This window comes from Carcharodon carcharias, chromosome 3, assembly GCF_017639515.1.
Source record: "Carcharodon carcharias isolate sCarCar2 chromosome 3, sCarCar2.pri, whole genome shotgun sequence".
Lineage (NCBI taxonomy): Eukaryota > Metazoa > Chordata > Chondrichthyes > Lamniformes > Lamnidae > Carcharodon > Carcharodon carcharias.
Window position 1 is genome coordinate 173,880,864 of NC_054469.1, and position 16,291 is coordinate 173,897,154.

General features: G+C 42.5%; 1 protein-coding gene across 4 annotated transcripts in view; it reads right to left on the reverse strand.

Moving 5' to 3' along the window:
* myo10 (myosin X) overlaps positions 1 to 16,291 on the reverse strand; it is a 370,178-nt gene that overhangs the window by 113,026 nt on the left and 240,861 nt on the right. For all 4 annotated transcript variants that reach the window (XM_041183612.1, XM_041183615.1, XM_041183613.1 and 1 more), the window contains exon 20: positions 2,681 to 2,805. In XM_041183612.1, coding sequence (XP_041039546.1) covers positions 2,681 to 2,805 — 125 coding nt within the window. The remainder of the gene's footprint in view (positions 1 to 2,680; positions 2,806 to 16,291) is intronic.

Sequence of the window (16,291 nt, forward strand, 5' to 3'; positions counted from 1 at the left end):
TCCCAATCTATCACCATTTAAATAATACTCTTCCATTCTGCTTTTCCTACCAAAGTGGATAACTTCACACTCATCCACGTTACACTGCACCTGCCATGTATTTACCCACTCACTCAACCTGTCTAAATGGGTTTGAAGTCTCTTAACACCCTCCTCAACATTCACATTCCCACCAAGTTTTGTGTCATCAGCAAACTTGAAAATATTGCATTCGGTTCCCTCATCCACATCGCTGATATATATTGTGAATAGCTAGTGCCCCACTGGCCACCACCTGCCAATCCGAAGTTTCCCGTCTGCTAACCAATTCTCAATCCATGCCAATATATTGTCCCCAATCCCATGTGCTTTAATTTTACACACTAACCTCTTATGTGTGACTGCATCAAAAGCTTTCTGAAAATCCAAATCCACTGGTTCTCCCTTATCTATTCTGCTAGAAACGTTCTCAAAAAACTCCAGGAGGTTTGTCAAGCATGATTTCCTGTCATAAATCCATGTTGACTTTGTCTAATCCTGTTGATTTTTTCTGAGTGCCCTGTTATCACATCCTTAAACTTGCAGGATTACGGGAACAGGGAAAAAGGATTGATTGATTATATCTAAATATAATTTGGTTATATTATATTTAGATATAACCCCCGCCCCTCTTGCTTGTCCCTCCTGCTCCCTTCTCTCTCCCCGACCCTCCTGCTCGCCCCTCCCCCAACCCTCCTTCCTCTTTAAAATTCTCAGCCTTTTGCTGGATTAAAATCAAGTCTTTGCTTGACTGAGAGCTGGCATAGTTCTGTAAGTGCAAGAATGATAGGGGAATGGGTCTCTCTAGAGTTAAGGCACGGCCAGCAGAATTTTGGGTGACCTCAAGTTTACTGAGGGTAGAACGTGAGACACCAGCCAGGAATGTGTTGTAATAGTCCAAACTACAGGAAACAAAAGGCCTGGATAAGGGTTTCAGCAGCAGATGAGGTGAAGTCAAGCGATGTTACGGAGATGGAAATAGGCAGTCTTAATGATGGCGCAAATGAGGTTGGAAGGTCATCTTGGGATCAAATATGACACTCGGGTTGTGAACAGATTGACTTAATCTCAGTCGGATGGAGTTGGTATTTAGGGGACAAATTTGGAGTGAGAGACCAAAAATATTGCAAAGACTGAAGCCATTGTTTAATGGAGGAAATTGCTGCTCATCCAGCACTGGATGCCAGATAAGCTGTTTGATAATAGCAGCAGTGCAGGAGTCAAGAGATGTAGTGATGTAGAGCTGGGTGGCATCAGCATAAATGTGAAAACTAACACTGCTTTCGGATGATGTCACCAAGGGTCAGCATGTAGATGAGAAATAGGAGGGGCCTGAAGGATAGATCCTCGTGGGACACCAGAGGTAATGGTTCAGGAGCAGGAAGAGAAGCAATTCTCTGACTAGAATTAGATGGATTGAGAGATTGCAGTCCCACTCTGTTGGTTGACAGTGGAGAGGTGTTGCAGAAGGATGTGGTCGACAGTGTTGGAGGCTGCAGACAGGTTAAGAAGGATGAGGAGGAAAAGTTTACCTTCATGATATTTACATTCTTCCAGTTCTAGCCTCTTGAGCATCCTTGAGTTCTATCACTCCACCATTGACAACTCTTTCTTGAAGCTGTCAGGTCCCTAAGCTCTGGAATTTCCTCATTAAACCTCTCTGCCTGTTCACTTTTTCTCTCTTCCTTTAAGGCGCTCCTTAAAATTCTGTCTCTTTGATCAAGCTTCTGGTTACTTGCCCTATGATTTCTTTGCTCAGCATGTGGGCGCGCATCCGACATGCTGCAGCGTGAAATAGCTCGTGATGATGTTGGGATGCTCACCCGACATCGTTGTGCACTCGCGTGATATTCCGGTCGGTGGGCACGCACGAGAGTCAGCAGCGCGCACACTGGCAATTAAGAGGCCTATTAAGGCCATTAACGTATTAACCAACACTGATTTTTTGCTACCCATCCAACGTTACGGTTGGCCGGCGGGCGAATCAGCCAGGTGGCCTTTGCCTTTTTGAGGAAACCTCATCCAAGGGCGGGATGAGGTTTCTGATATTAATTAAAGAAAAATAAAAACGTTTACACAGAATTTTCATCTTGTATATGTTCAGGTGACTGTTTCTGATGCATGGGGAATTTTTCTGGATTTTAAAACCTGTTATTAATGGATGTGAATTCTTCAGCTCCCTGAGGCAGCTCTCTGCCTTCAGAGAGCTTTCTGTGAGCACTCCCCCACTGACTTCAATGCTCGCCCTCCTACCACCCCCACCCTGGCAGTGTTGAGCCTTTTAGCACGCTTTTCATGCTGACTGGCTGTTAATTGGCCAGCCAGTGCGAAATCGCGCTCAGGGTCCGATCGCAGGCATCGGCCCATTTCAAGGACACTCCCCAGCCCACCAACCACGCCACACTCAAAATCCTGCCCTATGTACCTCTACATTACATTTTGTCTGATATCATTTCTGTGAACAGCCTTGTACATTTTACTATGTTAAAAGGTGCTGCATAAATGCAAGTTATTGTGTTATGGGATGGGATTGGGTCAATTTCATTCACTGTAAAAAAGTGATTTTGTTCAGGCTCATCTGCGCTGAGTGTATACTGAATACATCTCCACAACACATGAGGTGATCCAACAGTACTGTGTAATCTTGATCTGCAAATTATACCTTGCATAGAAGTTCTGGAATTGCCTCCTGACTGGGAATCCAGCTCGTCGTATTTTCACAGTTTCCAACATTCCTGAATATCTCAGCTGGTTTAGTACAACTGTTTGGTCGAACTGATCTGGCATCTGAATGCAGAGAAAATGGGGACAGTGGATTAGCATATTTGGCACCAGAAGTTAGTGCAGTAACGCTTAAAGCAATAGGAAATCATAATTGTCCATCATTCTCCCTTAATTTGAAGTCCGTCAGCTTGTAAAGCATTTTTACTTCCAGAAGCAACTACACAGTATGTAAAAGGACAATACTCTGTCCTGGAAATAGATAACACTTCATCATACTTGTATACAGAAGAGGGAATGAGAATGTTACCGTACTAATTCTTCATCATGATGTTACCATTTGCTTTCAATCAGAATTTAATGCTTTGTGAAGATATTAAAAGTAAATGCAGATAATTAATTTAAAAAGTTAATTTATAGCAGATATGGAAGCAGACAAAAGCAGGATTGATAAAATTTCCCAATGGGGTGACATTATCCCTTTAAAATGCACAAGTTATTTATGGTGAAAAAGATTCTTCAAAGAAGTTACATGTTTATGTTTAGTATCAGCAATATAAATAAGAATGAAAATGTTTGAAAAGGTGCACAAAAACCTAAGATCTTGTTTGCACTGGCAAAGAGAAACTAGACACTATGCATAAAACAGTATATTTTAAATTTACAAATGTTAATAATAATAAACAATTGGAAGTGTTTCTCTCCGCATTCTCCCTATACTGTTTCATAGCCATTCATCCAACATTCTTCCTTCTGTACCCCAATCATATTTCATTATTCATTAACCAATGCAATCAGTCAGTCAAACAAAGGACTTGAACCTGCTTATAACAAGTGACTGACCCAGGAAAACAGGCCTTTGTCCAAAGCTCTGCTGTGCACACACAGTGCCTGAGAGAGAAAAAAAATCATTTCTATGTCAATAGATGCGTCATTGATGCTCACTAGGAAAGATAAATTAAGTACACAATAAGCCTGGCAGCATAATGAGAGCTCATGTAGTTCAACACCTTGCACACAAAATATAAGAAGCTACAAATCTGAGATTTTTCACAAGATTTTTACTCCCTTAACTCCTTGTCCTGTCTGGGTAACATTATATTCACATTGATGATCTGGTTGTTCCTGTGCTTTTACTCTCCACATTTTCAGCACAGAAATAATGAATTCTCTGATCTATCTTCTGGCACCCAAATTCAAAAGTGTGAACTCATGAATGGGTGGCTGAAAGTACTTTGGTCATTCAGCTGCTAGGGGTAGCATCATCATTGATTTTTGATTTAGTTGCAATTAACACAATATTAAATCTGAAATCAATTACAAAATGAAGCGCAGTCTTCTAACATTCTGCACCCCATAAGACAGTTCATTTTACAATGTATACATCTGAATGCTCTCCCTAAACTGAGTTAGCAAGAGCCTGTGATAGCAAGATGGTTTGGATGCCGCTATCATCAATGATGCATTGCAGCAACCCATCAGAAGCCGGCTTTTCAACAGGGCAAACTGATCAGTGTCATTATCTAATTCCCTCTTTCTCCTTTCCCACCCAACCATCACCAAAAATAGACTGCCTTGCTCTTTGACATCCAATATTCCATTCACTAGTCTGGAAGAAATGCTAAAACATTCACGACAGTGACGAATCAACCAGAATGATCAAGAGCCTTGTAACTCGATAGTAAATATCTACTTTTTTATCATTTAAATAGCTTAAAGACATTAAAGGTTTAATGTAATGTCTTAAGTTTGAATCGACTGTAATTAGAAGGGAAGAACCAAAATAACATACACTGTTTAGGGCCTTATTATGCCAACAAATCTCTCCCTTTTTAAAAAAAAAGAACCATTGACAGGATTTGCCAACAAAATTATAATGTGAATATCTCCTGGCTTTGTAAACCAAACTTAAAACCTTACCATGGTGCAGACCTAGCATAAGTAGTTCGATGGTCCTTTTCCTTTAGAGGCTTAACTGAACCTCCCTGACCTTATAGAGAGATGCAGATAAACTGAACAATGCCAAAATCAGTCTAACACTTTAGTGGCCAGTTTCCATGGCAACACTTCCCATGCTGAGGCTAATTAGTGCCATGTACTGAGAGGCCCAGTCAACTACAAGTGCAGCAGTGACCAATATTGTACCACTGGAAAGCTGAGCCTCAACAAGTCACCTACTGAGATAAGCCAACTGTGGTTTTCACACCAGTTCAAGGAGGAGGAGGGGGTGGGGGGGGGAGGGAGAGAGAGAGAGAGAGAGAGAGATAGAGTGAGTGAGTGGGATCTGCCCGACAAACTCTCAAAGCAAACATACCAAACAGTGATAAAAACAAAAAACTGCGGATGCTGGAAATCCAAAACAAAAACAGAATTACCTGGAAAAACTCAGCAGGTCTGGCAGGGTCATGAGGACTCGAAACATCAACTCTTTTCTTCTCCGCTGATGCTGCCAGACCTGCTGAGTTTTTCCAGGTAATTCTGTTTTTGTTTTATACCAAACAGTGATCTGCTCTCACATAATAGGCAAACACATTTCAACTCTAACCATAACACAGATCTCCATGGTTATATAGTGATGGTGAAAAGTGATTGTCACATATGATACGGGTCTATAAAATGTAATCATTATTATAAGAACAGTAAAAAATTGTACCAATTTTGGTCAGACCAAACAGGCTGGAAAAGCAACCACAGAGTTTGTGTCTGATCTCTCCAAGCTAAAGGAGGTAGTATATTAATATAGTACGCTATCCTCAGAAATTGCAATGTTATGGTTGTGGCACTGCGCTAGTCACCTGAATGTCATGAATTCAGAGCCCGTCATAAACTTAGTATTGAAAGGGGCTGGAAATTAAGAAAAATGACCATTAAAGCTGCTGCATCATCACAAAAGTCCAACCTACTCATCAGAGAATGAAACCTTCCTTTGTCAGGCCTACAAGCAATTCCGATCCCACCTATCAGCGACTTCTAAAAGCCCTGACGTTACTCAATTCATTCAGATTGACAATAATGTTTGCTTTGCCAGCATTGCTGAAACTCCTCATTTAAAGTCTCTCTGTCAGACACAATCATTTTGAACAATTCAGGGGACACAGGTTACTTGTCTTCAGCTGATGTGACTTAATATCTAACATTGGGAGACATGAGACAGTGGTTCAATATAAGGTATAACTTGCTCTCCAATTTTCTTTTTCTTGTCATAAAGCAGAAGTCCACCAAATGAAAAGCAACATAACCAGATTATCAGGTTTTTCTTTAGGTTGAGAGATAAATATTGGCCAGGACATAAGGATAACTTCCCGGTCTTCTTCAAAATAGTGCCATGTGATCTTTTACATCCACTGAGCAAGCAGCTGGGGCCTCTGTTTAACATCTCATCCAAATGACTGCACCTCCAACTGTGCAGCACTCCCTTAGTGCTGCAATGGAGTGTCAGCCTTGATTTTTGTACCAAAGCCCTGGAGAGAATCCAGAACTTTGTTATTCAGAGGCAGGAGTGCTACTAACTGAGCCATGGCTGACATGGAAGGGACAGTCCCATGTTTGAATTGCTTTGTGATGAAGGACATTAGTACACCAGTGAACCTTGGCGATACATCGCACTTTTAATTTGCATATCCAAACTATAAAATAAACATTCCCATGTGTAAATTATTTACAATATCCAACGTCTATTTAAATACATGCCGTTTGCCTAGAGAACGCATTATGCATTAAAATAATAAATGTAGCCAAGTCACAGTCAAGCTAAAACTGATTGCATAGATTTTTCTTCCATTTGTAATTTGGTCAAAATGCAACGGTGACATAAAAATGCTCAAATTTTCTTTCTAAAAGAACCTGCTGTAAACCCAATGACAGTAATGTAAATTTTAATATCAGGCGTTTTCAAATATTTTCACTGAACCACTGCCCTTAGTCAGGGTATGGTTTTTCAGAACAGCTTCCAGCTAGCGTTCTTCAAAGTCTTACTAAATAGCCGCCTGTCCAATTAAGGATGGTGAGCAGACTGGGGAACCGGCAGGCATAATGGAAGGGCCCACAATGTCTGCGGGGTTTTCAACCCCATGCCTTCTCATGTGATTATAAGGGCCCTCTGCCCCCCAATCCACATCTGGGGTGGGGATTAAATTCTGCCCTGATACTTTTCTTCAAAATTAGAACTGTTCTCTTTTCAGGCCACAAAAATTGACTGTCATTGATAGGCTGTGTTCAACCCAATCAGGATAGAGAGATGCTGAAATCAGTCTTGAGATGGGCATCTGGTTGAAAATCTCTGCCACAGGGGAAAATCACTCAAAATACTTGTCTTTTTCTCTTTTTATAAGATTGTTGCAGCTCTCATAAAATGTGATGGACTGGATGCAAGAGACTCCTGCAACATTGCACATGTTAAGTCACAGGATAAATTGTATTATAAGGAGAGGGGCTATTTACCATGTAATCCCAGTAGCCTCTCCAATCCAGGCTCTTTCTTGCCTTCAGCAACTTAACCAGCTTTTGGTGCCAGAACCCTCCAAAAATTAACAAATTATGCTTGTAGGTAGATAATCCTGGTCCCACTATTGGCTTCGTTAGATAACATGTGCACCTCCAGCACTGAACCCTCATTATTTCTAAGGCCATTAATTTTGCATCTGTAACAAACTTTGAACCATGATGTGTGGAAAGGTTATCCCAGAAATATTGCTGCAATTTTTTCCCATTTTCAAGACTAGTTTCCAAAACCCTTATTCCACAAGGAAAAGGCATTTTAGTTATTCATTTTAATGAAGAGTTTTGTTCTTGTAACTGACAAAATTCAGAACGTCCAGGCTGCCTTTCTAAAATAAATAGAATAAAAGTTAATTGCATTACAATTGCCAACATCTTTCCTGTCCACAAAAACCTTTCGTTAATATTGTCAAAGAACAGATGACTAGGAGTCGTCATGGGAATCCTGTCATGTTCATCCTCATAGCCAATGGGAGATATGTGTAATGTTACACAGCTTTAAAAATACTCTCCTGAACAACCTCATGTTCCTAGGAAACCAGAGGTCAAGCAGCACTCAGAGGCCAGAATATTCCCACCCCTTGGTAAACTGTGCATGATAAAAGGGCAAGAGTAATATTGGTTTTCAGTTATATTAAAGTGTATGTTTCAGTGCAAGGGGCTGGTGACATTCTTCAAGATTTACACAAACATTATTCCATATTCCAACCACCTCAGTGACAAACAGGAATGGAAGTAGTTCTAGAGAAAACTAGACAGTAAAATTCATAATGATCTACAAAAATATTAAGAACTCAATTGTATCTGAAGCCGTTAGATTAATACAACCAAGCCAGTACAATTGTTATTAAAAGGAAAATGCGGCAGAAAAACTGGGGGTGTACATAAGCATTTACTAAGACCATCTGGAAGTATATGTTAATGATACATATCTTTTAGTAAAAGGATAATACTTTCACAAAAGATGAATGACATTGATTATTCAAATCCATATATCACTAGAAGACAATCTGAGCAGTTGAACTGAATATACTGTTGAAAACAAAAACAGAATTACCTGGAAAAACTCAGCAGGTCTGGCAGCATCGGCGGAGAAGAAAAGAGTTGACGTTTCGAGTCCTCATGACCCTTCGACCGAAAGGTCATGAGGACTTGAAACGTCAACTCTTTTCTTCTCCGCCGATGCTGCCAGACCTGCTGAGTTTTTCCAGGTAATTCTGTTTTTGTTTTGGATTTCCAGCATCCGCAGTTTTTTTGGTTTTATATATGAATATACTGTTGGTTGGATGAGGAAAGATATCCTTACTCAACTGTAAATTCTACTTCAGACACCCTTCAGTGTTTACATTTTGAGGTTAATAGATAAGTAGAAGATAGAATTATTGGTATAGTTTTTTGGTGTAAGATCTTTGGGGCAAGCAAGGTAAAGCCAATTTGTCTTGAGGTTACTCTCAGACTTCTATTTGAAGAGCTTCTTGCATCAGATCATGAACCAGAGTATATAGGTGGTGAAGCAAATTTTAAAATCATATATAACTAAGGAAATACATGCTTTATTTTGTTTTCCTCTCCATATGTTATATGTATTGCTCTTAATGAAATGAGCGGGTGCATTAAAATAGAATTTTTGTATCACCACGTTTCATTTTTCTGAATTGTCACCATATTTTATTATCTTGATTTATTTTGATCTGCAATTTCTAATACTTAAAAGTAAACTGAATCACAAAAGGAATAAGAACATAAGAAATAGGAGCAAATGTAGACCATCTTGTTAGGCCCCTTAGGCCTACTCCACTATTCATTATAATCATGGTTGAATTGCCTCAACTTAACATTTCCACACACTGCCATATACCTTGATTCCTCAAGAGAAAAATAAATCTTTTTCAGCCTTGAATACATTCAGTGATGGAACATCCACATCCCCCTGGGGTAGAGAATTCTAACCCTCGGACTGAAGGAGTTTCTCCTCATCTCAGCCCTGAAATGATCGACCCTTTATCCTGAGGTTGTGCCCCCATGTTTTAGCTGTTCGAGCCAGGGGAAATAGCCACTCATGTCTACCTGCCAAGCCCCTTCAGAATCTTTATGTTTCAAAGAGATCACCTCTCATTCTTATGAACTCCATAGAGGAATATGGGAATGATTTGAAACTTTGAACTGGATTATGTGCCAGCAATGCAAAAATCAGCACTGGCTTTTGGTCACGTTTGATAGCAACTGACAATTTGAACTAAATAGTTTCCTTGTAGCCATAACTTGATAAATCTGAGAAGCAGAATTAAAATACACAGAATTCCAGTGAAAGTAATGGAAGTTAACAAATCTGACATTATTGCAAACTCAAAGCTCAGCAAATTCAAAAAATTAGTGCTACAACAACAACTTGCATGGAATAAAATGTTTGAAGCTGCTTCACAGGAGCATTATCTAGAAAAATTGGACACCAAGCCATGTGAGGCAATATTCGGGCAATATAAAGGTTGATTAAAGAGGAACATTTAAAGGAGGAAATGAAAGTAGAGAGGCAAAGAGGTTTAGGGAGGGAATCGCAGGGCTTAAGGCCTGGCCACCAATGGTGTAGCAATTAAAATTGGGAATGTTCAACAGACCAAAATTTAAAAAGTGCAGATATTTCAGAGGGTTGTGGGCTAGAGGAAATAACAGAGATAGGGAGGGGTGAGGCCATGGAGTAACTTGAAAGCAAGCATGAGAATTTTGAAATCAAGGCACTGCTTGAGCTAATGTAGGTCAGTGAGCACAGGTGTGATGGTTGAATGGGACTTGGAGCAAGTAAGGACTAAGGCAGCAGCATTTTGGATGGCCTGCGTTCTACGGAGAGTAGAACGTGGAGATCAGCTCGGAGTGCGTTAGAATAGTCAAGTCTACAGGCAACAAAAGCATAGGTGACAGTTTCAGCAGGAGATGAGCTGAGGCAGAGATGGAGTTGGGCAGTTATAGACATAGAAGCTCATCTTGGTGTCAAAAATTACACCAATGCTACGAACAGTCTGGTTCAGCCTCGTACAGGTGTCAGGGAGAGGAAACAAATCAATAGCTAGAGAACTGATTTCAGAGCAAGGACAGAGAATATAGGCCATGCTTGTCTGAATATTTACTTGGAGGAAATTTCTGCTTGTGCAGTACCTGATATTGGGCAAGCAGTCTGGTAATGTAGCAACAGCGGAGGAGTCCAGAGAAGTGGCAGTAAGATAGGTTTTCTGGTGATACTCCCAAGATGGTCATGTGGGAGCAGGAAGAGTAGCCATTGCAAGTGATGCTCTGACCATGGTTAGATAGGTGAGAATAAAACCAGGTGAGTGGCATCCCAATAATCTAGATGAAAACGGAGAGGTGTTGGGAGTTCTGTCATCAATCCCGTCATGGACTGCAGGCTGGTTGAGAAGGATGAGGAGGGACAGGTTACCTTTGTCAAGTAACAGAGGACATAATTTGTGGATTTGATCAGAGCAGGACTTTCCCCTTTTAGGCATGCCTGCCATCATGTCTTTTCCTAGACAGCCTTGTTGAGCACAGGTCCACTTTGTGTCTGGAGTCGATTGCATACCACCTTCCAGCCCCACCAAATGCAAGCCCACACATATATGTTCAGTCAAGATGCAACATGATGGGCACATGGACCAGCAATGGTGGGAAGGAGCATGTAAACGCCAGCCAAACTGAAAAGGGACTCATGATTTTGATCTTGTCCTCACAAAAGAGGAAGCTCGATGTGATGGAACACAGCTGTACTAGCAGAGTGATGTCCTGAATCTGGCCATGCTGAGGCCAATGGAGGAGAACATTTTAGAGTTGGCTTGCAATCAGGGGGGCAAGATCTACTGGTCGAGGAGAGACAGGGGTTTCTGAAGAGTGAAGCAACACACTTTTGATGGGGGGATGCCTTATGAATGGAGGGCGCCAGAGCAAGGAGTGAAGGGTTATGTCCACTGTTCCTCTATGTTCTTGCATCAGTCAATATTGGAATTGTGCAATGCCCATGAGCAGAATGCAGCAGTAACTACTCACTTCCTCCTTTAATGCTCAGGTATACTTACTGCTATTTTTCATCCATCAGATAGATAATCATCCAGAACCGTAGAGGGTCCTTGGAGGCGGAGGGACCCTCAGATGTCATATCCTCACTCTGCAGCTCGCAGCACCTCAGGTACTGGCACCTCAGTCGGTACAGATGGTTGAACATACTGGGGAAAGCACTTCACATTTGCCTGAGTGGCTGTCAGAGTCAGAGCTCCCAGGCCTCTGAAAGTCGGAGAAGTGTTGGAGAACAGGAAGATGCTGAGCCACAGACAGATGACAAGTCTCTGGAGTTTTCCAGCAGGCGGCAAATACAGGATGTCCAGCAGGATGTATGTGGAGATCTACCGGAGCTTCCAGAGGGTTTGCGTGCTATGGTTCAGACAACGGAGGAGCCTGTGTGGGGTATGAGCACTGCAGTCACCATCAGCTCTGAACTCAAGGCATCCTCCATTGAGAGATAGGTGATTCTCATGGAGAGCCAGCTCCAGGAGCTCAGTCAAGGGTTTCAGACCTGTGGGCCCACATACTGGCAGTGACCTCAGTGGGGCATTGCCAGTGTGAGAGATGGGTGAGGCACCTGGTATCTTTGCTAGCTTCTCATCCATCTATGGCAAGCAGAGAGGTCCAAGCAAACCTCATGTTGGTGGATGAGCATTTGCTCTCTGCATCTGGGGGCTCCCCTCAGGGTGCTCCTGATGGGCAGCTCCTCTCCCAGTGATCATATCATCTCAAGATACAATGATGACCGAGGAGTGTCCAGCGATTGTGCAGGATTCTCCCGCCCTCACAGCCTCTGCCAACCACAGGACGGCTGCCAAAGTCATTCAGGCCAACGGGACATCAGAGTCAGCAGCCTGCCTCCAATGAAGCTGCCAGCAAAAGGGGAGCACCAAGACAAAGCGCCTGTAAACGGTCTAAGAAATCACAGTGAAGACAGCAGGGCAATCACAGGTGAAATCTTGATCAGTGTGGTTTGTGTATTGTTGTCCCACATCACTTTATTAAATTCTTACTTCAGATCACATGCCCTCTAATGTTATGAGTGCCATTAAAATAACAGGCCTGCAACTCAATCCAAGAAAGTAACTGAGCATGACTGCTCTTTTGCAGAGATGGCACAGGAAAAAGAGGTTGTTAGGAGAGGAGGGGTTCATGAGCTGTGAGCGAAAATGTATTGATAGCTTTCCATGGACATGTAATTAGGGCTTTTGAAGCCGACCAGAAGCTCCTTTGAATGACAGCTTCTCCAGTCTCCCTGGCCCCCAAAAGCTGCCGCCTTGCTGGGTCCTCAGCATGACTCTGTGGCTGTGCAGGTTCATCCTTCGAGTCTGTGTTCTCAAAAGTTTGTGGCTGTATATCCCAGTCTCCCTCCTCTATGTAATCTCCACAAGAGAGAGAGAGCCAGCTTGTGCAGGGCACAGCACACTAAAACAATGAGAGGCACGGGATCTGGTGCATATTGAAGACATCCCCCAGACCGGTCCAGGCAACTGAACCTCATTTTGAGCAGGCTGATCATCCTTTCAACTATGGCTCTTCTGGAGGCATGGTTTCTGTTGTACCTCTCTTCAGCTTATTGGTGTCATGAGCCACCCTTTCAGAAGGTATTCTTTATCTCCCACCAGCCAGCCATCCAAGTGTGCAGGGGGGATGAAAAGCCTTGGAACCTGGAGGTGATGGAGAATAAGAGTCATGGCAACTCCCAGGATACTCGCACAAACCTGGAGGATCTGCTGATGATGATGGTCGCACACTAGCTGGACATTGGAAGCCTTTACGATTCACAGCAGGTGCCTTGATCGCCACTTGGGTGCAATCAATGGCACCCTGAATCTCTGGGAAGCCTGCAATAGCTGAAAATCCCCTTGCATGCTCTGTCTGGCTACCCTCATCTGTTCTGAAATGTGTGAAGGTGTTCACCCTCATGAAGAGTTCATCCATGACAAGTTTTATGCAGCTGTGTGCTGCAGATTATGACTCATGGCAGAGATCTTCTACAAGACCCTGGAAGGATCCTGAAGCATTAAAAATTGAAGGTGACACTCATTTTCAGTGCCACAGGCATAGGGTGCCCACCAATGCAGTTGGATGTGATCTCATGCCCAATCATTTCACAGATGGATTCATTATCTCCCTTGAGAGGTCAACCCTTCTCTGCACTGCATGTCCAGCACAGCCGGATCTAACTCTGTATACTCTTGCAGCAGGGTAGTGGTGCCTCCGCTGGACCCTTCTCCCTTGCAAGCCTGGCTGGCCTTCAACCCCTTCAGAGTGTGCTGCTTGTTCTTGTGGGCAGACACGCTGATGATGTCTCCAGTTGGCTGGCCTCCTCTCCCTTCTTCTCCTCTCCCCCTCATCTGAGAAAATGTCTTCACTTTGACATAACAATCCCCATTTTTAAGCTACTGGAATGCTGAGGTGCAGACTTGATGCTATGGCCAATCTGTAAGTCGGTTCTTAAGGACAGAAGCCTCCTCATTTCCAGAAAATATAAGCAATATGGTTCACAGAGCAATCAAAAAAGTGCAGACTTACACAAGAAATATTTACTCATACCTCCACACTCTTTGCTCCATCCTCAGCCTTATATCCTACTGTAGATTTAGAGAGTGCTAATTGTGAGTGCCCCATCTGTCCGTTCAGCCCTCTAACCTATCCATGACCTTCCCTTTTGTTCTACCTGACCCTTCCACTTTCAACAGCATAAAACCCATCACATTTCTATCTCTCTTCAGTTCTGAAGAAGTCATATTGGATTTGAAATGTTAACTGGTTTCTCTATCCACAGATGCTGCCATATCTGCTGAGTTTTTCAAACATTTTCTGCTTTTATTTCAGATTTCCAGCATCCATAGTATTTGCTTTTATTTTATCATTAATCATTACAAGGCCTAGTCTTGGGAATGAGGTGGGCAAAGTGGATCAACTGTTAGTGGGGAGCACTTGGGGGACAGCGATCATTGTATCATACGGTTTAGGTTGGTTAGGGAAAGGGACAAGGAACACGTCAACTTCAGAGGATTACGAATGAATCTGATCTAGATAAATTGGAGTGAAAGGTTGGCAGGTAAAATTGTAACTGCCTTTAAAGAAGAGATAGTTTCGGTACAGTCAAGGTATATTCCTACCAAGGGGAAAGGTAGGGCAGACAAATCCAGAGCTCCCTGGGTAAAAAAAGAAAGAGATTCGGATGAAGAAGAAACAGTGTGCTTATGACAGATGTCAGGTGGGTAACACAACACAGACTGAACCAGGGTCTGCACTGAGAGCTGTGGGTGAGAGTTTTAAGGGTTAATTTCTATCTAAAGTATAATTTTTTTCTTTAACTCAGCAATTAACTAAAATTACTCTAAGTTAAGAGATGTTAAAGTATTATTCCAGCCTTAAAACAGGGTATACTGTTTCTACCTTTTCTCAGCCTCCAGTAGCTGGGTCTTACTTTGGTCCGGGGAAGAAGCTGATTGGTGAGTAACTCGTAAATTATTCTACTTATTCTAATCGTAATAGATAGTTTCTAAAGTTATGGTATGAGAAGTCAACTCGGCTGAGTGGAATGTACATCCTGTGTCGTGTGGCAAATCAAAGATACACCATGTGTCCTAGATGAACACATCTGCAGGAAGTGCCACTGGCTGCAGAAGCTTGAGCTCTGGGTTTCAGAGCTCGAGCAGCAACTGGGATCACTGTTGCGCATCCTCAAGGCAGAGAACTATGTAGATAGCACATTTGGTGAGGTGCTCACACTGCAGTTTAGGAGTGTGCAGGCAGAGCAGGAATAGATGACTGCCAGGCAGTCTAAATGAACCAGGCAGGTAGTGCAGCAGTTCCTTGAGTCTAAGTCGCTTACTAATCAGTTTTCCATTTTGGATACTGGTGACAGCAATCAGGGGAGTGCAGCCACAGCTAAGTCTGTGGAATTGCAGGTGGCTCAGCTACACAGAAGGGAGGAAGAAGAGTCAAAGAGTGATAGTGATAGGAGATTCCATAGTCAGGAAATCAGTAAGGTTTTTCTATGGCATTAAATGTGACTCCAGGGTGGTATGTTGCTGCCCTGATGTCAGGGTCAAGGATGTTGTGGAGCAGCTGCAGGGCATCCTTCTAGAGGAGGGTGAACAGCCAGAGGTCGTGGTCTACATTTCTATTAACGACATAGGTATGAAGAGGGATGAGGTCCTGAAAACAGATTTTAGGGAGTTAGGAAGGAAATTTTAAAAACAGGACCTCAAGAGCAGCAATCTCAGGGTTACTTCCAGTGCCACGTGCTAGTGAGCATTGGATTAGGAGTATTGAGCGATTGAACATGTGGTTGGAGAATTGGTGTAGGAGGGAGGGCATGTTTCTGAGGTATTGGGACTGATTCTGGGGTATGTGGGACATGTACAAGCTGGGACCAATATCCTCGCAGGGAGATTTGCTAGTGCTGTTGGGGAGGGTTTCAACTAGCTTGTCAAGGGAACCTTTGGGGAGGGAGGGGACGACTCAAATTGGAAGGAAGGAAAGCTGACAACAGAAGTAGAAAAGTGACAAGTGAAATAAACAGGCAGGCAAAACGAAGGGGAGCATTAACTAAGTTTAGAATATAGAATAATGTCAAAAAGACAAAGTTAAGGGCATTCTACCTCAATGCATGCAACATTCACAACAAGGTAGATGATTTAAAGGCACAAATAGAGGTAAATGGGTATGATCTAATTGCCATTACGGAAACAGGCATCCTTCTCATACAATCTTTCTCAATGGAATATACCTTTGCTGACAGTTATGGAATACCTCCTTAAATGTCTGCTACTATTTCTCTACCATTCTACCTTTTTAGCCAATTTCCTAGCCAACTCTGTCCTCATGCCCTTGTAATTGCCTGTAAATTTAAGACATTAGTCTTAGACCCACACTTCTCACCGTCAAACTGAATATGAAATTCGACCATGTTAAGATCACTGTTGCCTAGAGGTCCCTTTACTATGAGGTCATTAATTAATCCTGTCTCATTGCACATAACTAGGTCTGAAAT